Raw genomic sequence first — 21563 nt, 5'->3', positions numbered from 1 at the left:
GTGAAAAGAAGAAACCGTTCCTGAGTTTCAGGTCTCTAAGTAGCCAGTCAGCTATGGCCAGCAGAAAAGAAGTTCTTTAAATTGGATTCAATATTGAAGTTCTAAGATAAATTGGAAAGCACAGTTTAACACCTGATAATGGGTCTTCATGGACACTATGAAGGCGTTTTTAAGCAAAGCGAGGAAAATTACAGGATCTGCCCTAAATATGACAAGGGAAGGAAAGGGAGATCTGATGGAGCCTGTTGGAGGCAAAGGGTGAAGGAAAAACACAGTCATGTCCTACTTCCATCCCATTGAATTTCGCACATTTAATCGACTACACACACTTTAAAATGTCCTTACATAATACAAGATGAACTAAAAGGTTCTGCCAATAAAGTGAATGGAAGTATTGTCAGGGCCCTTCAAGGGAACACGATATCTTATTCCTAGTTCATGTCACCCTTCTTTAGGGGTAAGGATCTTTCAGTGCCTGGGGCTTCTCTAATTTTGTGGACATCACATTGTGTAACCCTTATAACACTTACAGATTCCTGTATTCCATAAGGCCACTCTCAAAAAGCTCATACAGGAAACAGACAAATTGCTTCTTCTCTTGATCTCAAAAAGCATTCCTAGTAATTTTTTTTTTTAATGCTTCAAGACCGCCATATTCATTCGAACCTGGCCAATGTTGTGTACATTCAGGAGCATGGAAAGCATATTGCTGCATTTCATCATCACATATAATTTTAAAACTAGTTAGTTACAATAAATTAATGGTTGCATGGCAACCAAAGAACTGAGGTTTTGAAAGGAAGTTCTCTATTACTGTTCAAATTAGAACAGCAAGACTTGTTGAAATATTCTGAGTTCTGTTAAATTCTTTATCATGGAACCAAACCCAAAGAAAAACAAGGGAACACTCACATTTTACAGCTCAGTTAATTTTAGGAGAGTAGAGAGGAAGTAAATTGCATCTCATCTCCTAGCTTGGGTTGGAACTGCCCAATTTAAGAACAAGTACTAATTAGCTGAAAGTAAAGCTCAGCTGTGACTTGGCTAAAAATGGGACCTCTTGCAAAAATGTACTTAAAACTGCGTGTGATGGATCTGATTCATTTTGCATGTGAAAACTGGACTCATACCGACAAAACAACATGTGGGGAAAGAGTTTGGGAGCATTTTTAAGACTTCAGGATGTTTCGTTAGAGAAATGACCATCTAGTTTGTCTGTAATATAACGGAAATGAAATCCAAACTGACATTTTGGCCCAGAGTCTTGATGAGCGCCTCTAGCCAACAGCCACTAGGTTGGCTATTGGTCAGTCTAATAACCAAGAAAAAGATTTGGATATTAGAACAACATTTTTTTTTCACCTTCCCCTCCGACTAGAACAACATTTTTAACAAAATAAAGGAAAGGAAGACATACAGGATAATTCGGAGCTTTCTAACAGGGTTTTGAAAATGTGCATAAAGCTTTGGAGAAATTTTAAGCAATCATTTTGAAGCCTCCATTAGTTGCGACTCAACACTATTCAAAAGACTGAATGGTGAATTAACACATTTTATTTTGAAAATTCTCTGTGCTTAGCTTTTGACTGAATTTAAATTTCTGTTGGAGCAAGCAAAGTTGTTTTAATTTTGATGTTTAAGTCAATTAACCTCTTGTTGCAACTTTTGCCTTAGTTATACAAATAAAATTTTATATAATGTTGGAGACTTAGTCATTTCGATGCTGACACTTCTTAATCCTACACATGGTCATGGCCCTGGAAAGCTACACAAGGCTCTGGAAGCACAGCTGCCTCGGGGAAGTGAGATTGGGTGGCTGGGAGAGAGATTGCTTGTCACATATTCTTTGTTTTCATGCATTCCTGTATTTGTGTACTTTTTGAACCCTATACCATATGGATGTATTAATAATTTGACAAATAAATACAATTCAAAACAAACTTTAAAATCAAATTTCAAATGTACGTGGTTCAAAAAAAGCACTGTGATGGAAAGGAAAGAACCGGATCTGGAACTACGGACCTGAGTTTGAATCTCCTCTTGGCGTTTGTGTAGTCAGGCAAGTTATTTGACATCTCTGAATCCCTGTTTTCCTTATCCTTAACGTGGGACAAAGTATTTAATTTGCATGGTTGTGGTGAGGACAAGGCAAGTAATATCCCTCTGAGAGACTTACTTCTTGGCCTGTGCTGAAGTCATATTATTGGTAGCATTCATTATATTCAGTAAAAACAGTACAACGTGTGCCTCCTGTAACCCCCACAGCGACAGGAAACGTGTCGATAACATCCCAGTTAAATATATACCTGAGAACAGGATTTTCCCAGACATAGCAACCTGGGTTTACAGTTGTAACCCATTTCACCAACCTCTGCCCCAGGTTCCATGGCTCTTCTGGAGGGAATCAACATAGCATTGAATCCCTTTCAATTAACCTTTCTTAAGATCATAGTTCAATCAAACTTTTAAAAATTAGTTAAATTGGCTGGGCGTGGTGGTTCACACCTGTAATCCCAGCACTTTGGGAAGCCAAGGCAGGTGGATCACCTGAGGTCAGGAGTTCGAGACCAGCCTGGCTAACATGGTGAAACCCCATCTCTACTAAAAATACAGATAATTAGCTGGGCATGGTCTATAATCCCAGCTACTCAGAAGGCAGAGGAAGGAGAATAGCTTAAACTAAGGAGGAGGAGGCTGCAGTGAGGCGAGATCGCACCACTGCACTCTAGCCTGGGGAACGAGAGTGAAACTTCGTCTCAAAAAAAAAATTAGATTGTGTTTCCCTATTCATGAAAATCATTCTTCTCAGTGAGTGTCTTGGTTCCTGGGTCTCCCTTAAACCATTTCTGAAAATCTGATTTGCTTCAGAATGTCTCCTATTTTTGTTTTAAGTTTTCAAAAAATTTTCCCCGATATTTCCTATCTTTTGTGTTTTTTACTCCCCTCCTCACTTCGGCAATAAACACAGGCTCGGCCCCTCTCTCCCATCATCCTCGCGAGAACAGGCTTTGCAGTCAGAGGCCTGAGCTCCCGGTACCACCGCTGCTGCACTACCTAGTGATGCCACAAGGTGGAGCTGAATCCACACCTCTGAGACTGCACTTGCTTCAGACAGGGCATCGTGGTCTCTCTGGGTTCTGATTCCTTCTTTGGAAGGTAGGCGGTAACAACAAATTGTTAATAAACACTAATTAACTTGAAAAATGAGAAAAGTACAATGATAGCAGAAACTGTCTCAAGCAAAAATCATTTCATATTACCTCTGGTCGCTGTAATTAGCAGCGGCTTCTAGTTTAATAGCCCAGGCTCAGCTCATCTGTCTCTCCTTCACCTCATTCGTTCTGCAGTGTGTTCCTCTTAGCGCCTCATACTCACACATCTGCAGGCAGTGCACGGTGCCTTTTGCGAACGGTTGAGGTCCTTGGACTGTGTACTTTGTGCATGTGATTTGCCTGGAGATTGCACAGGGTGCAGGCCATGGCTGGCTTGGGAAACCCAGCACACAGTGGCTACCAAACTCCTTCAGTTACAGAACTCCCTGAACAAATGGTGACAATTCCCCTACTTGACGCTAAAAGTTATTAAATGGATCCTTTTTATCCCTTCGTTGAGAAAATTCATGCAATACAAAATTGCAGAATTTGCAATACTTTTCAATGGGTGGGCATTTTCTTTGCAAAAGCATCAGCTGCATACGCTTGAATGTAGCCAATATTATTTAGTCAACGCGTGGGTGGTGATTTGTGAGCATCTCACAACAATGGCTGGGAAACCTCGAGGTAGCTCTTTGGCATCAGCCAGAACCAAGTTGAAATACAACTTCTGTCACTGTCAAGGTGTTTCCTAACCTCTGTGGCCCTCACACTCCTCACCTGTAAGATGGAGATAATAACCTTTTCTTGGCAAGGTTATTGTATTAGAAATGATGTATGCAACGGATGAAACTGGAGGTCATTATCTGAAGTGAAACAACTGAGACACAAATAGACAAATACTGCACGTTCTCATTTATAATTGGAGCTAAATAATGTGCTCACAGGACATGGAGTGTGGAATAACAGACAATGAAAACTCAGAAGAGAGGGGAGCAAAAGAAGGGTGGATAACGGGAAATTACTTAATGGGTACAATAAACTTGACTTGGGTGATGCATACCCTAAAATCCGACTACTATGCAATCTATGCGTTTAACAAAATTGCCTCCTAAATTTAATACAATTTTTTTTTGAGATGGAGTCTTGCTCTTGTCGCCCAGGCTGGAGTGCAGTGGCACGATCTCAGCTTACTGCACCCTCCTCCTCCTGTGTTCAGGTGATTCTTCTGCCTCAGCCTCCAAAAGTAGCTGGGACTACAGGCATATGCCACTACGCCCAGCTAATTTTTTGTCTTTTTAGTAGAGACAGGGTTTCACTGTGTTAGCCAGATGGTCTCGATCTCCTGACTTCGTGATCCGGCCGCCTCGGCATTTCAAAGTGCTGGGATTAGAGGCATGAGCCACCATGCCTGGCCAAATTTTTTTTAAAAAGCAATAATGTATGCAATGTCTTCATCATGAGGGCTGGAGGTATGTTGTCAGTAATGGTAGTACTATGGCTAAAAGCTAAGTTTCACTCCTAAGAAGCTTTGCTTTCTGTGGTATTTGGAGACTCTCCCATCCTTCCCTACTGGACCCCAGCTTTTCTGACTCAGGGTCAGCCAGCTGAGCTAGTGTCCCCCCAAATTTGCATCCATGAACTCTCCCTAACTCCACCAGCCACCCCGCCGTCTCTGTTCCTGGTTCCCCAGCCCTGCCTTCGTGAACCTTCCTTTCACCGCCTCAAGTAGTCTTTGGTTCTGCTCTAAGCTGAATCATCCTCTCTAATATCCAGTCCTCATTCAGTCCCCGAGTCTCCTTCCATCTGTCTCTGTCCCTCCACACCCCGAATGGTCTTCAGTTATCTTGATACCTTCACACAAGTCTCTCCCTCTTCCCCGTCTCTCCAGTTTCCCACTCAAATTTATATCAACACATCATACATTTATCTTAGCTCAAGGGAAAAAATTATAAATATAATCCATATAAATAAGATACTGGCCAATTTACATCATTAGACAAGTCAATCTTTCTAATTAGATGGGAGGAGCGAAAGTAGGGTGGATCCCCTGGGGGGTATGTTTTATTTCAGATTTAAAAGAAAAATATTACCAGGCAGAAAATGTGGGTCCCCTGTGTCTTACACCCGCTTTCAGCTGGGACTTGGCCTCCCTTAAGGTTAATCTCTTGGCAAGCATTTCTAGTCATGTTAAATAGACATTTCATAGAAGACCCAACTGATGTGAAGCCAACCATGAGAACATTCAGAAAGCAATCTTACGAGCAGGAACTCCTCCCTCGGGAGTTTCCAGAAGGTAACCAGCTTCTGCCGGGTTATTTAATTTCTTTCTCACAGATGAGCTACTTTTCTGAAGCCTCCCAGAACACTTTAAAATTTGAGCAGAAAACTACTCCGGAGAGTCTATAAGTGCAGAAGAGTAGCTTTAGAGTAGCTTTCCCAGAGGCCCAGATTCTTTCCCCTGAATTTCATCTCATCATTGGAAAACAATTAGTGGAAAAACACAGGATTTACAGCCAGACTTAGGCTCAAGTCTCAGCTCTACCCATTCTGAGTTGTGTGGGCGTAAGTCAGGTATCCACCCCTGTGAGTATGAGAGGGACCACTTCTTAGGAGTTGAAAAACATAAAAAATACAATATTTAAGGGAACAGGTACACATTGGGCCATAAGTGTCACAGGTAGAAGAGCCATCTGAGATAATCTGCACTTTTCTTTGATCTTTGGATTTCTGTTTTCTTTGAATTTGGACAATAAATCATCGTCCAAATTCACATGGTTAGTCATGTCCGTGCTAGGAATTGAGCCTGGGTCTGCTGAATGACAAACAGAAGGTAGACTAGGGAGGAAAAGGCGCAAGGATACATTTATGTGTTCTTTCCCTTGCATCTTGTCCTATGATGTATATGTAGGATCCATATATATTTCTATAGCATATTATATATAACATATATGATATAAAATGCATATATGTTGTATATAATACATATATAAAATATATATTATATATGTAATCAGAAAAGGTGCAAGGGAAAGAATATGTATGTATTAATACATATATGTATGTTTCATAGGCACATTAACAGGAACAAAGACTGCAAGTTGGATAGATAGCTCAGAGAACCAATGGAAATAGAGAAAGATGCATAGTCAAATCCTAAAAAGAATTTCCTAGGGATCAAAATGTAACTAAGTATGAAAGAAAGGAAACATAAATAAATGAATGTTGACAGGTGAAGGAGTCTGTTCATTAATCTATAAGCAAGACTACAAACTCAAAGTAAGATGACCCAGTCCTTCCGAGAGCAGGCCACACATGACAGAAGCAGAAACCTGGGGTGAGGCCAGGGCCACAGTGCAGGGGACAGCTGCCCGACCAAACCTGTCGACTGCCGCTGTGTTCCCCTCTGTGTGCCAAGATCTGCTGCTTTGCAGAAAGCTCCAGACCCAGACCATGTTCAGAGAGAAAAGGCCCAGAGCAAAAATGGTGCAGCAGTGATTTTTGGGCCTTTCAAGAAAGAAAGGTGGTGTTATGGTGAGTAATGCTTCTAGAATGTTGTGTGTGAGAGAGGGAGACAGAGCATAAGCTATATGCATAGACCATGTGGTGTTATGAGATGAAATATACAAGTAAACACTTTGAAAGAAGTCAGTGTGCAGAAGTAAGATGTTAGAAGAAGTTAAAGATGGAAAAAAAATTAGAAAGATTGACTTGTCTAATGATGTAAATTGGCCAGTATCTTATTTATATGGATTATATTTATAATTTTTTCCCTTGAGCTAAAATAAATTATGATGTGTAGATATAAATTTGAGTGGGAAACCGGAGAGATGGGAAGATGGAGAGACTTGCGAGTAGATATCTAAGTTGCTTATTTCCCCGTCCAGGCCCAGTTGGCTGCTCCTCCTCTGTGCTGCCACATTCCCCTGTACACTCCTCCGTGGGGTGCTTGTGACCATGTGCTGTTCACTAACTCATCCCTCTCCCTCACTGAACTGAGCTCTTGGTTGGATGAGCTGGATTTCACCTCTGAGTTCTCAGTGCCTAGCATAAAGCCTGATGCAGGATGAGTATTCATTCAGAGTATGTGTATGTGCGTGAGTATGTGTGAGTGTGTGTGTGTGTGTGTGAGAGAGAGATAGGACAAAGGAAAGGGATAATGGGGCATAGAAGTGAAGGGGAAAAGAGAAAAGTAAAAGGGGGAAAATGGCGAAGAAAAGAAGCCAAAAAAAAAAAATGAAGGAACAAGGCCAGGCACAGTGGCTCACGCCTGTAATCTCAGCACTTTGAGAGGCCAAGGTGAACAGACCACCTGAGGTCAGGAGTTCAAGACCAGCCTGGCCAACACGGTGAAACCCAATCTCTACTAAAAATACAAAAATTAGGCTGGCATGGTGGCAGGTGCCTATAATCCCAGCTACTTGGGAGGCTGAGGCAGGAGAATCACTTGAACCCAGAAGGTAGAGGTTGCAGTGAGCCACAATCGTGCCACTGAACTCTAGCTTGGGCGACACAGTGAGACTCCATCTCAAAAAAAAAAAAAAAAAAGAGGGAACGACTGAGATACATATGGATCAGCACTTCATTCATTAACTGACTCCTTTTGGTTTCTCTAATAAGGGGCCCATTCATGGTGCTTTGGATCTCTGGGAATCAGTTTTAACTCACATACTACTATATCCCACAGCCCTCGACAAATCTGAATATCCCCCTTTCTCCAGTGATGATTTGATGTAGATGGCTGTAGGGGAAAACTCAGGGAACTGCTACTAGACATACCTGTCATGGTGTCGCAGGACCCTACCTCTGGTGCCTCAGGTTCCTTTCCATTTGATAGATCCTGGGTCTGAGGACTGGCTCAAATCTGGAGACTGGGCAAAGATCCTGACTTTCCAGTGGGGTGACTGTCCTTATCCTTTTTCTTCTACATTCTTGATCTCTTTCAGTTATATATATTCAGCAGAACTCTTGTTGGTTGCCCACACAGCCTGCCTCAAGAACACGAAGTTCTGTGAGCCATCTCCAAAGAGCCACACAATTCAGCCTGCTCCTGTCTACCAGTTCAACCTTTCTGCCCAATAGGGTAAGTCTGCACACTTTGCATCTGACAGTAGCGCTGCCACTTGGCCTTTGCCTTTCCAGTTATCCGTGTCCCCTTGCTACCCTTGCTACTAGGGAACTCAGTTCTGTAACAGCAGCTCCTAACATAATCCACTGCAGCTAATACTTACTTTTACAGCACATTCTTTTTAATCACCTTGCTAGGCAGAGTGTCCTCCAGGTCTCCTTGGGAATATGATCAGCTGGTAGGCTTTTCTGTCTTATATAGTAGACCCATTATAGCATTTCCACTCCTCTAAGCCTTTTGATCCCTTCCTTCATTGCCTTCCAAGGCAATTTTTGGCATCTCTGCTTAATTTAATGAAGGATGTTACTTTTTCCAAGCTTTCATGAGTCAGCAAATAGCATATATTAGACTCATTTTGCAGGCTCCTTACCAGAGTATTAAATCCTGCATGATGGCAGAGTGGCTTCATGTTAACAAACTCTTCCTTATCCAGCTTTATCTTCCAATCACACCCTGGATCCACTGCCGTCTGGATCCACCCACAGGCATCCCTCCTAGTACCTGCTAGTGCACTTTAGCCCATTCTTGCAGGAGCTTTGGGGTACAAAATCTCTTTTCTGTGAGCAGCCTCAGCTCTTCCTCAGCTTATGTCAATATTTAATCTTGTATATGAATCTGGTAGAACGAGAAGAAAAGGGAGCAGATTCTGAGGAAGACACGCATCGTCTTGTAAGGCACTGACTTTATTTGAACTCTTGGCATATTCCTAAAGCAAGAGAGGGGGCCATATCTTCCAATAAGGGAATGAGATATTTCTGCAGCCCAAGGGAGTTCAGAGGAATCTGGGTGTTCAAAGTTCTCAACTGCATTTATCCAGAAATCTTTACACCAAGACTAAGAGTCCCACTCATTCCCTATCATGGACTGGTCTTTGCTATAGGAGACTTGGTTAGACTGAATGAATCTTCTTTGAAATTCTGTTACTTTTAAAGTTCAATTCTGAGTGTTCACTTTGTCAGCCCTTTGACCACAGGGAGTATTTCTTTAATTGCTGCCAAAGAAGCCCTCTGACTCTCATACTTTTAAGTAGAGCCAAACCTGTCATTTTCTCTCCTCATCACTGGGGCACTCAGCAAACATCTACTAATTCCACAGTCCTTATAGTTACTATTTTCCTTGACCCTTTCAAATACTGGTGCAAAAGCAGGGAAAATCTTAACAATTACATTTACTCCATCATCTCACTGTTCTGGGGTCAGTAACTCCAGTGATGCAGTTCTCTCTGACATCGCCAGCAAGTGACCCACCTCCAGATTGTCTGCTTTTAGAACCACTTCCAATGGACTTGGATTGGGCTCCCTCGGAGCGGAGCCTGAGGCAGGGATTCCTGTGGAAGTGATATATGGTGGAGATGCTCTCTGGGAAAAAAGAGGAAGGCAGGCAGGAGAAGGCAGGCAGAGAGTTAACCCGGGACATGGTTTTAGCCACGTCCCATAGGACATCCATAGAGGTGATCTTCTGATGAAACCAATGGAATGGCTTTTTATATTTCTCTGTCAGGCAGTCTGTCTCAGGCTGTGGGCTTTTTGGGGGAAGGGTTAGAGTATAAACTTGCATGAGGTGGTTTCTGTTCAGCCTACTGTGATTCCCTGAAGGGGAGGTTGCAAGCATTTTTAGAAGACAACTCTCACAGTAGTTTGGGGGGTGGGTGTTAGAGAATGAGTTGAGGGTGGTTGCAGAAGCATCAACAGCTCCCAATTCCACGACAAGTTCTAAAAAGTCACCTAAGAGAAGACAGAACTTTTTGATATTTAGGGAGAGAAAAGCCTAGTATACAATGGAGTTGGCTTAAGTAACTAGACAGAAGATCTCAATATCAATTTATCTATAGTCAAAGCTATAGAGAAATTATGCCTGCATGTATAGGGTTAGATCTCTGGTTAATTCTGATTAAATCAGAATCTTTGGTGTCCTCAGCACTGTTGCTAATGTCTCAGTCTCAAAAAGTGAATAGGAGGTGAAAACACAAGTTAAAGAAAAAAGTTTTGTCCCCTCTACCTTAATTCTGGAAAAGAGTGCCCAAGTCTTTACGTAATGGTCAAGAATAGAAAACAAATTTAAAATCTGGTCACTTCTTTAAGAATGGTATTTAGTGCTAACCATATGAAAGAAATTGCCAGTAAATCCAGGGGGAAAGAGTAAATGTACATATGGGTGATTTTGTGGAAAACTGTTCAAAACAGTTTTGAACCGTGCAGGTTCATGGCCTTCAGAACAACTAAAAATAAATTCAGGAGAAAAAATTGCAAACAAATTGCTTTACCAAGACCACATGGTCCCAGCATACTGGAAATAATGACCAAGAGATGAAGGATTATCCCTCATACAAATATCTATCTGGTTAGGCCAAGAGATCAACATAAAAAACAGCTGTATAACACTGTGAAGGTTTTAAAATATCTCACGAATGTGAAGTATTCCACTGGTTATTGTTTCTGTGTTAAACCCAATCTAAACACCCTGAGCCCAAGACAACAGTAAGGCATGACTAAAGGAATGTGTAGCATACGGTTCGCTAAAGACAACCAAACAGCTCAACTTCCCAACCAGATTAACTGAACTCCTCAAACTTCAAGCTCGACCAGAGAAGCGGTTTGCTCATTCCCAGACTTTAAGTGCTTTTCTTAAATAATTGTCTTCACCAATTATCCTTGTTTATCTGGCCAGACTTGTTTATCTGTAGAGCTTCCCCACCAATCATAGTTGCTTTAAAGCTGCTCACCGATAATTACCATGTCTAGATCAGCTCTGCATTGAGTTCCGTTGTTTTTTTCTCTTGAGAATGGATTGTTTCCTTGTCTTATAGTTTTTATTTTTTTTAAAAAGCTGTACATTGTATGTTGAACAGTTGAAAAACAATCCATTCTCAAGAGAAAAAAAACAACGGAATTCAATGCAGAGCTGATCCAGACATTGGAACTATTGGTGAGCAGCTTTGACGCAACTGTGATTAATAATGAGCTCTGCAGACTGCCAGGCCAGTTAAACAAGGATAATTGGCGAAAACAAGCATTTAAAAAAAGCACTTCAAGTCTCTGGAAATTGTACTAAGAGCATACTGCAAACAAAGAAAACATTTATTTAAGAAGATCTATCAAAACTTGGTAAGAAGAGTGAGAGTCTATGATATTTGAACCAAAACCCACTACTTCCTCCCACCTCCCAGCTCATTATGACAGAAAATCCACTCCAGCGACGTGCAGCCAAGAGCACTGGGCTTCTTTACTACCAGCTCCCAGTCAAGGGCTGTGGCATCTTCCCAGAAGGGGTAGGTGGCCAAGCATTGCTCATCCCTCTCCTTTCCAACTACACACTGCAGAAGCTAATTTCCAGGAGAGGAAAGACAAGAGGTCAGAGACTTCCTGCTTGTACCCAGTCCTCACTCACAGAGCAGGGGATCTGGCGCAAGAGAAGCACGTTGAGGATGCTAGGATCCCAGTCATCCTCACTCATAGACTAGAAGCTGTACATCCGGAAAGGCAAGCCAGGAAGTTCAAAGCTGCTACCCCTGCCTACCACCCTGAAACTAAAGCAGAGTTGTCACTTAGTGAGAACTGCACCACTGTCCTCACCCCCAGCTCCAGAGCTATGGCTCAGATATTTTGCTCAGGGAAAGAGTCAGGCCATAAAACAGAAGGCTCTGAAATAACTCACTTTATTTGAAACAGAGGGTAGGAAAGTTCAAGTCCAAAGAAACTCTCAAAAACAATGAAGGTTTTAGTGGAAGGCAAAGAAAAAGGCTGATACATTCATGAGAGGTAAGAAATAAATTACAGACCAGATAGAATAACTGGGAGAGCCCAAGAAAGAGACAGCTAAGAAATCTGACCTCAAAACAACTGCTATAAAGGAATCCAAACTTAATTGTTTGGATCAGCCTATGAAACAATTTACAACCCAGGGCATTGTAAAAAATAATACAATCATCAGCTGGCAATTAGTGGAGCCTAACAGTTGTGTGTGATCAGTGTGACAGTCAAAGTATCCCTGTTAAAATCACTATTACTTCAGAGTCTGCCTACAGGCCTAGGACTGCACCCTCTGAGAGCAACACTGGAGAGTACACACAGCCAGGAAATAGTCATGCATTACTTAATGGCAGGAATACATTCTGAGAAATGCATTGTTTGGAGATTTTGTCAATGTATGAAAATCATAAAGTGTACTTCAACAAAGCTAGATGGTATAGCCTACTGTGCACCTAAGCTATATGGTATAGTCTAGTGCTCTTAGTCTATGAACCTGTACAGCATAGTACTATACTGAATACTCTAGACAACTGTGACACAGTGGCAAACATTTGTTTCTCAACATAGACAAGGTACAGTAATAATACAATATAAAAGACTAAGAAAAGTACACTTACCATAAATAGAGTGTGCAGGACTAGAAGTTGTTTTGGGTGAGTCAGTGAGAAATGATAGGTAAATGTGTTGACCTATGGCAAAACCTTAGCATATTGTAACTTTTTTTTTAACTTTTGGACTGTTTTATAATAACACTTAGCTTAAAATACGAACACACTTTACAGCTGTACAAAAATATTTTCTTTCTTTAGATCCTTATGTTATAAGCTTTTTTTCTATTTTTAATTTATTTTTTCCTTTTAAACTTAAAAAAGAAAGACTAAGACACAAACACACAGGTTAGCCTAGGCCTACAACGGGTCAAGATCATCAGTGTCACTGTCTTCCACCTCCACATCTTATCCCAGTGGAAAGTATTCAGTGGCAATAAAAAGCATAGAACTGTCATTTCCTATGATAACAATAGCTTCTTCTGGCATAACCTCTTGAAGGATGTCTGGGACTATATTACAGTTAACACCTTTTTTGTAAGTAGAATGAGTACACTCTAAAATAATGTTAAAAAGCATAGTATAGTAAATACATAAATTACTAAAATTATTATTATTACCAAGCATTAGGTACTGTGCTATACTTCTAATTCAATGTGCTATGCTTTTATACAACTGCAGCATGGCACATTTATTTATACCAGCATCATCACAAACACATGAGAAATGTGATGTGCTATGATGTTACAACTGCTACAATGTCATAAGGAGTTGTTCAGCTCCATTGTAATCTTATAGAACCACCATATTATATGCAGTCCATCACTGAATGATACATTGTTACGTGGTGCATGACTATAGACTCCACTAATATAGCCCAGCCAGGACACTAAACAATTTGACAATCAAATTACAATAATAATCCCCTGGAAGTGAGATAACAGTATCCATAGTGATACAATATAATATCTAAACTATGTAGTTTTCAACAAAATTACAAGACACGCAAAGAAACAGGAAAATGTGACTCATACACAGGAGGAATAGCCAACAATAGAAACTGTACGTGAGAGGAACCAGATGGCATATGTAACATTTAAATTCAAAGTAGACATTATAAATATGTTCAGAGAATTAAAGGAAACAATTTTACTTAAAAAGTAAAAAAGAGTATGATGACAATGTTTCTCTGAGTAGAGAATATCAACAAAAATATCAAAATTATAAAAAGGCCGAAATGGAAATTCCAGAGTTTAAAAGTACAATAAGTGAAAAAATTTACCAGAGGAGCACAACTGTATCTTGTAACTGATAGAAGAAATAATTAGTAAACTTTAAGACAGGTCAATAGAAATTATGCAATCCAAAGATCCAAGAAAAAGAAGAAATATATAAAAATGAAAAAGTGTCAGAGAAATACGGGATACCACTAAGTGTACCAATATACATGTAATGGAAGTACCAGAAGAATAGGAGAGATACAGAACATCAAAAATATCTGAAGATATCATGGTTGAAAACTTCTCAAATTCAATGAAAAACATTAATCTACTCATCCACAAAGGTCAATAAAATTCTAGTAGAATAAACACAAAGAGATCTACAATAGGCACATAATAGTAAAATCACTGAGAAACAAGGGTGAAAAAATCTTCAAAGCAGCAAGAGAAAAGTGACTTCTGACATTTAATGGAACCTCAATAAGATCAACAGCTGACTTCTCATCAGAAACCATTGAGACCAGAAGGGATCAGGATGACATATTCCAAGTGGTGAAAGAAAAAACAAGGTCAACCACAAATCCTATAGCCAGCAAAATTACCTTTCAATAATTAAGGCAGAAGATAGAAATTCTGAGATAAACTAAATGAGAGAATGTGTTGCTAGCAAACCAAACTTACAAGAAATACTAAAGGAAATTCTGCAGACTGAAAGCAAGTGACACCAGACAGTATTTAGAATCCACATAAATAAAATTAAAAGCATTGATAAAAGTATGTTTTTTATGGTAAATAATTATAAAGAATATATAGTAATTATAAAAGAAAGTATAAATGCATGTTTAATTTCTTTTCTTCTTTTAACTAGTTTTTTAAAAATTCTATGAAACAATAAGCATATACTGTATTTGTGAGTGAAACACATAAAGAAATGTAATATATTTACCAAAAATAGCACAAAAGAGTTAGATACGAGCAGAACTGTTTTGGACTAATGAAATGATATGAAATGAAAACTTGAATCTGAGAAACAAATGAAGATAACCAGAAAAAATAAATAAGGTTAACATTACAAATGCTAGAAATCTGTAAATGTTCTCTTTTCTTCTCCCAACTCCTTTAAAATTATAAGTAACAATTGTAACAATGTATTGTTAAGTTTGTAACTAAATAGGTGAAATATGTATTACAATAATAATAGAACAAAAGGAGGAAGAAGAGAATAGAACTATATAAAAGTAATGCTCTTATATCTCACTAGCGTCGTTACTATAAATCTGAAGTCAATCTTATAAGATATACATGTTGCTCCCCACCTGCCGCACGTACTAAGGAAGGCTCACAGCCCGCTGTGCTCGCTTCACCGCCCTGTGTCTAGCTAGCCCAGCGTCCACCGTGTCTTGGTCAAGGCTTCAACAGACCACACCAAAATGCCATCTCAAATGGAACATGCCACGGAAACCATGATGTTTACATTTCACAAATTTGCTGGGGATAAAGGCTACTTAACAAAGGAGGACCTGAGAGTACTCATGGAAAAGGAGTTCCCTGGATTTTTGGAAAATCAAAAAGACCCTCTGGCCGTGGACAAAATAATGAAGGACCTGGACCAGTGCAGAGATGGCAAAGTGGGCTTCCAGAGCTTCTTTGCCCTAATTGCGAGCCTCACCATTACATGCAATGACTATTTTGTAGTACACATGAAGCAGAAGGGAAAGAAGTAGGCAGAAACGAGCAATTCCCCTGGCCCTGATAAGAGTTGTCCCAAAGGGTCACTTAAGGAATCTGCCCCACAGCTTCCCCCATATAAGGATTTCATGAGCAGATCAGGACCCTTAGCAAGTGTACAAATAAAATCTAACTCCCGTTGGACAAGCAGGGAAAGAAAAGTTAAATGCCAGACAAGCTTTTGATTTTTGTATTGTTTGCATCCCCTTGCCCTCAATAAATAAGTTCTTTTTTAGTTCTGAACAAAAAGATATATATGTTAAGCTCTACAGCATTCACTTAAAATATAACTAAAAAATCAACAAAGGATTTAAAATGTCACAGAGTGATCCCTCAGTATCTGTGGGGGCTTGGTTTCAAGCCAAGGTTCCAAAAGAGGAACCCCACAGATACAGAAATCCACAGATGCTCGAGTTCTTTATATAAAATTGTATACTATTTGCATATAACCTACATACATCATCCTGTATACATTAAATCATTTTTCAATTACTTATAATACCTAATACAAGGTAAATACTTGTTATTCTATATTGTTTAGGAAATCATGATTTTAGAAAATCATGTACACGTTTAGTATATACATAACCAACCATTTTTCCCCAAATATTTTTTTATCTGCAGTTGGTTGAATCCAAGATGAAGAATCCATGGATATGAAGGGTTGACTGTCATAGAAAATATTCACTTAATGCAAACACAATATGTATAATGAAAATGTTAGATGTTGTTGAAAAGGTGGACAACACGCATAAACAAGAGAGGATTTCTGGTAGAGAGATTAAAACTATAAGAAAGAATGTAATGGAAATGTTATAAATAAAACCATAATATGGGACATGAGGAATTATTTCATAGGCTCACTGGTAGACACAATATAGCTGAAGAAAGAATTAACAAACTTAAAAATAGGCCAAAGTATATGCACAGTTCGTGTTTCCTAGATTTACTACTGTTGTGATTTGAATGTCCCTTTCAAAACTCTTGTTGCAATTTGATTGCTGGCCAGGTGTGGTGGCTCACACCTGTAATTCCAGAGTTTTGAGAGAGCTGAGGTGGGTGGATGACCTGAGGTTGGGAATTCGAGATCAGCCTGACCGTCTCTATTAAAGAAACCCTGTCTCTATTAAAAATACAAGATTAGTCGGGCGTGGATGCGCATGCCTGTAATCCCAGCTGCTCAGGAGGCTGAGGTAGGAGAATCACTTGAACCTAGGAGGCGGAGGTTGTGGTGAGCCGAGATGGCACCATTGCACTCCAGTCTGGGCAACAAGAGCAAAACTCTGTCTCAAAAAAATAAAAGAAAGAAATTTGACTGCCATTGTAACAGAGTTGAGAGGTGGAACTTTTAAGAGGTAATTAGGTTATGACGGTTATGCTCTCAGGAATGAATTAATGTCACTATTGGAAGAGTGGATTCATTTTCATGAGAGTGAATAAATTCATGACAGGGCAAGAGAGTTCAGCCTCTCTTGCTCTCTCTCCCTCTTGCATTTCTGCCTTCCACCATGGAATGACACAGCATAAAGGCCCTTGCCAATGCCAGCACCATGACTTTGCACTTCTCAGCCTCCAAAATCATGAGCCAAATAAACTTCTTTTCTTTACAAATTACTTAGCCTGTGCTATTCTAACAACCAAAAACAGACTAAGATAGAAAATGTGCACCAAGAGTGGGGCTTTTGCTATAACAACTGAAAATGTGGAAGTGGCTCTTAGCTGGGGTGATGAGCAGAAGTTGGAAGAATTTGGAAGAGCAGGCTAGAAAAATCCTAGACTGCCATAAATTGAACATTAAAGGAAATTCTTATAAGAACTCAGAAAAAAAGAAGAAATGTATAAAAATCTGAAACTTTTAAGAGATTACTTATGTGGTTGTGATCAGAATATTGGTAGAAATATGAAAAGTCATGGCCATTTTGATGAAAGCTGAGTCAGAAAGAGGAATGTCCATCCTTTTTATAAAGGCCATCATTTTATATGAAGTGGCAAGGAACGTAACTGAATTGTGCCTGCATTGGTCTGTTCTCACATTGCTATAAAGAAATACCTGAGACTGGGAAATTTATCAAAAAAAGAGGTTTAATTGGCTCTCAATTCTGCAGGCTTTACAAGAAGTATAGTGGCCTCTTCTTTTCAGGAGGCCTCTAGAAGCTTCCAATCATGGCTGAAGGCAAAAGAGAAGCAGGCACCTTCCAACAGCAGGAGCAGGAGCAAGAGAGAGGGAGGAGGGGCTACACACTTTTAAATGGCCATGTCTCATGAGAACTAGCTTATGGTCTATTGCAAGGACAGTACCAAGGGGAATGATGCTAAATCATTCATGAGAAATTTGCCCCTATGATTCAATCACTTCCCACCGGGCCCCACCTACAACACTGGGGATTACAATTCGACCTAAGGTTTGGGCAGGGACACAGATTCAAACTATTATCAGTGTCCATGCCCATGGGCTTTATGGAAGGCAGAATTTAAGAGAGATGATTTAAGTTATTTAATAAATAACTTAAAGATGAAATCTATAACTTAAAAAAAAAAAGCAGAATGGAAAGATTTTGAAAATGTTCAGCCTGCCCACATGAAGAATGAAAAAGTATGTTTAAGAGAACAGACCAAGGGTGTGACCAAGTGACCATGTGCTAATGAGATTAGTATAAATAGAAGGGCTCATCAAGACAATGGACATTTCAGAGACCTTTGAGGCTGCTCATTCCATCACAGGCCTAGAGATCCAGGAGGGCAGAATGGCTTTGGGGAATAGGCGCAGGGTGCCCTTCACAGGCTAGCTGCCCAGAGGCACCTGGAGTTTCTGCTTCCTGCATTCCAGGATAGTGTTCTTTGGCTGCTCCTGGTGTGGTCCAAGTAACCCCAGGTGTGACTTGACCCAACACTCTGTAAGAAAGCTACAATTGGTAGACTTTGGTGGCATCCATTTGGTGTTAATTCTATAGGGATGCACAATGCAAGAGCTATGAAGGCATGACTTCCTCCACCTAGATTTCAAAGGACGCCACAGGAAGCCTGCGGGCTCAGGCAGAAACTTGCTGCAGGAACAGAGCCACTATAGAAAGTCTTTACCAGGGGATACCTAGTGAAGCTGTGGGAGCAGAACTGCCCCTGACAATCAAGAGCTTCAGAGCTACTAGTGTGCAATGCCAGCCTGAGAGAACTGCAGGCACTAGACTCTAACCTGTGAGAGCTGCTGAATGGACTGACCACAGCAAAGGCTTGAGGGCTCAACCCCAACCCCAGGGTGCCCAGGATGTGGGACAGGGAGTCAAAGGAGATTATTTTCCAGCTTTAAGACTTAATGTTGGTTTCCCTGTTGGGTTTTATACTTCCTTGGGACCAGTCACCTCTTTCTTCTTGCCTATTCCTTTCTTTTGGAGTGGGAATGTCTATTCTATGCCTGTCTTACCTTATATTTTGGACAGATGTAACATTAGTTCACAAGCTTATACAGGTGAAGAGAAATTTTCCTTGGGATAAATCATGCCTTGAGTCTCACCCATATCTGATTTAGATGAGACTCTTGACTTTGGACTTTTGAGTTGGTGCTGGAATCGGTTAAGACATTTAGCAGCTATGGGGATGGCATGAATGTATTTTGCATGTGAGAAGGATGTTACTTTTGGGGAACCAGGGGTGGAATGCTATGATATGAATGTCCCCTCCAAAACTCATGTTGAAGTTTAATTGCCATTGTAACAGTGTTGAGAAGTAAGACCTTTAAGAGGTGATTAAGTCATGAGGGATATCCCCTCATGAATGAATCAATGCTGTTTTCACAGGAGTGGGTTTATTATTCTGAGGGTGGATCTGTTATAAAAGTGCGTTTGGCCCTCTCTTGCTCTCTCACTCTTTTCCTCTCTTGCCCTTCCACCTTCCACCATAAGATGACACAGCACGAAGGTCCTTGCCAGATGCCCGTGTTACACTCTTGAATCATAAGCCAAATAAATTCTCAGTGTCCAGAATCATAAGCCAAATAAGTTTATTTTCATTATAAATAATCCAGGCTAGTATTATTTATATTCTGTTATAGTAACACAAAATGGACTACCACTATTTAATTATGACTGTACTAGAACTTAATTTTAGAAATCTGATTATTTAGCTCTTATATCTTTTTTTTTTCTAGTGTAGTTTTTTTTAACATATCATTTTATTGCTCTTTAGGTTCTGGGGTACATGTGAATAACATGCAGGATTGTTGCATAGGTACATACATGGCAATGTGGTTTGCTGCCTCCATCCCCATCACCTATATCTGGCATTACTCCCCATGTTATCTTACCCCAACTCCCTACCCCCCACTGTCCCTCCCTACTCTCCCCCACAGACCCCAGTGTATGATGCTCTGCTCCCTGTGTCCATGTGTTCTCATTGTTCAACACCCACCTATGAGTGAGAACATGTGGTTTTTGATTTTCTGTTCTTGTGTCAGTTTGCTGAGAATGATGGTTTCCAGCTTCATCCATGTCCCTACAAAGGACACGAACTCATCATTTTTGATGACTGCATAGTATTCCATGGTGTATATGTGCCACATTTTCCCTGTCCAGTCTATCATTGATGGGCATTTGGGTTGGTTCCAAGTTTTTGCTATTGTAAACAGTGCTGCAGTGAACATACGTGTGCAAGTATCTTTATAACAGAATCTTATATCTTATGTTTCCACCAGAAGTTGATTTTTAAAAAATCTATTCTCCAGCATTCAGATCAATACTTAGTATTCTCAGAGTTTTATGTTTTTCCAGTCTGATAGATGTGATGTAGTGAATGGCTAAGTAAACTCTGGCAAGTTATTTAAATTCTCTGAGCCTCTATTTTCTCATCTGTTAAAAGATACATCTCTGGGTTAGTGAATTAGAAAAATGGTAGTCTTTCTGGTTAGAACAGATCCTCATTAACTGGGCTTGGAAACTATGGGCACCTTTGTTTAAGCAAAAGTCTCCACTTCCTCCAGCCAATGCAGTCCCACCAGGGCCCATTGGTTGGCTTGCAGAGCATGGACTGGCTGAATTTAAAGCCCATTCCCCACCTTGTCTGGTGCTTTAATACAATGCAATCTACCCAATCCATACATGATGGTTGTTGCTCCTCACAAGACAAGACAACAAGGCATCCTCACACAGTACTCTTTAAAATTCTCAGTAACCTCATCAACCTACTGCTGAACAGCTCAATTTTCTCACTTACTTTAGGGCTGGCAGGATCTGCTGATTGTTGTTGTTTAGGTAAACTTCTTCCTTATAAGCCCTTCTTCCAATATTATGTGAAATTCCAACAGTTAGATTACCAAACAGCCAATCCCTGGAATTGCTAGAAATCTGGGAATCAAAAAGATAGCCTCTTATTTTTTTTTTAAATTCTGCCCACAGAGAAGATATACATGATGGTATTGAGACTGTTGGATTTGAGAGATGAAGAATCAAAAGACATTATAAAGTTTGAAGTCTATATCTGGATACAGTCTGAACAGACATAGTTGTTCTAAACAGCTATAAAATACAGGATGCTCTCTAGAATTAGTCATTTAGTTCTTATTTGCCCCTGTCCCTATGCACATCACAAAGATGGGCAGTGAAAGAAATGTGCTGAAGCTTAACAAAAATAACTTTTCCCCCATTTTTATCCTCAAATATTTTTATCTTCTTTACACCACAAAGATTTGCTGAATGAGAAGCATTCCAATCCTCATGTCACCATTCTAGACTAATTCTGTGACAAAACAGAAACATGTTACACTTACTTTGCAGTATCAGTGTAAAGTAAACATGTTACACTTACTTGGCAGTATCAGTGGGGCAGAGAAAAAGAGCCTTAGGATATCTAAAATATATATAGTCATCTTGTCAAAAAATTGCACAAAAATAGAGGAAAGGACTTAGCAACAGTTGATGAAGGACCAAAGTGAGCATCTCTACCTTTGTACTCTGATTAGGACACCTCTCTCAGTCCACCTCCCTCCTCAATTCCTCCCTTCCCCAGAAAATACATTTTCAGAAGTGGACTATAAGGAAATTAACTGGACTAATAGAACTCTTAAAAAAATATATGCATTTCCTTTCACTAGTCTCTCCCAAATCACAAGA

General features: G+C 40.0%; 2 protein-coding genes across 21 annotated transcripts in view; one reads left to right on the top strand and one right to left on the bottom strand.

Moving 5' to 3' along the window:
• Positions 1-21563, bottom strand: part of KEL (Kell metallo-endopeptidase (Kell blood group)) — a 299932-nt gene that overhangs the window by 68945 nt on the left and 209424 nt on the right. The window lies entirely within an intron of this gene.
• Positions 15168-15567, top strand: LOC105713700 (protein S100-A10-like). The gene has a single exon (XM_064360443.1). It carries the CDS (start codon positions 15168-15170, stop codon positions 15459-15461), a length of 294 nt encoding a protein of 97 aa, XP_064216513.1. The 3' UTR covers positions 15462-15567.

Source organism: Aotus nancymaae, unplaced genomic scaffold (genome assembly GCF_030222135.1).
Source record: "Aotus nancymaae isolate 86718 unplaced genomic scaffold, 86718_ANA_hifiasm-v0.15.2.pri h1tg000002l, whole genome shotgun sequence".
NCBI classification, from domain to species: domain Eukaryota; kingdom Metazoa; phylum Chordata; class Mammalia; order Primates; family Aotidae; genus Aotus; species Aotus nancymaae.
This window is presented reverse-complemented; position numbering and strand designations above follow the sequence as displayed.

Excerpts from the sequence above, each read along its gene's own strand:
- LOC105713700 (XM_064360443.1), top strand. The coding sequence starts at position 15,168 with ATGCCATCTCAAATGGAACATGCCACGGAAACCATGATGTTTACATTT.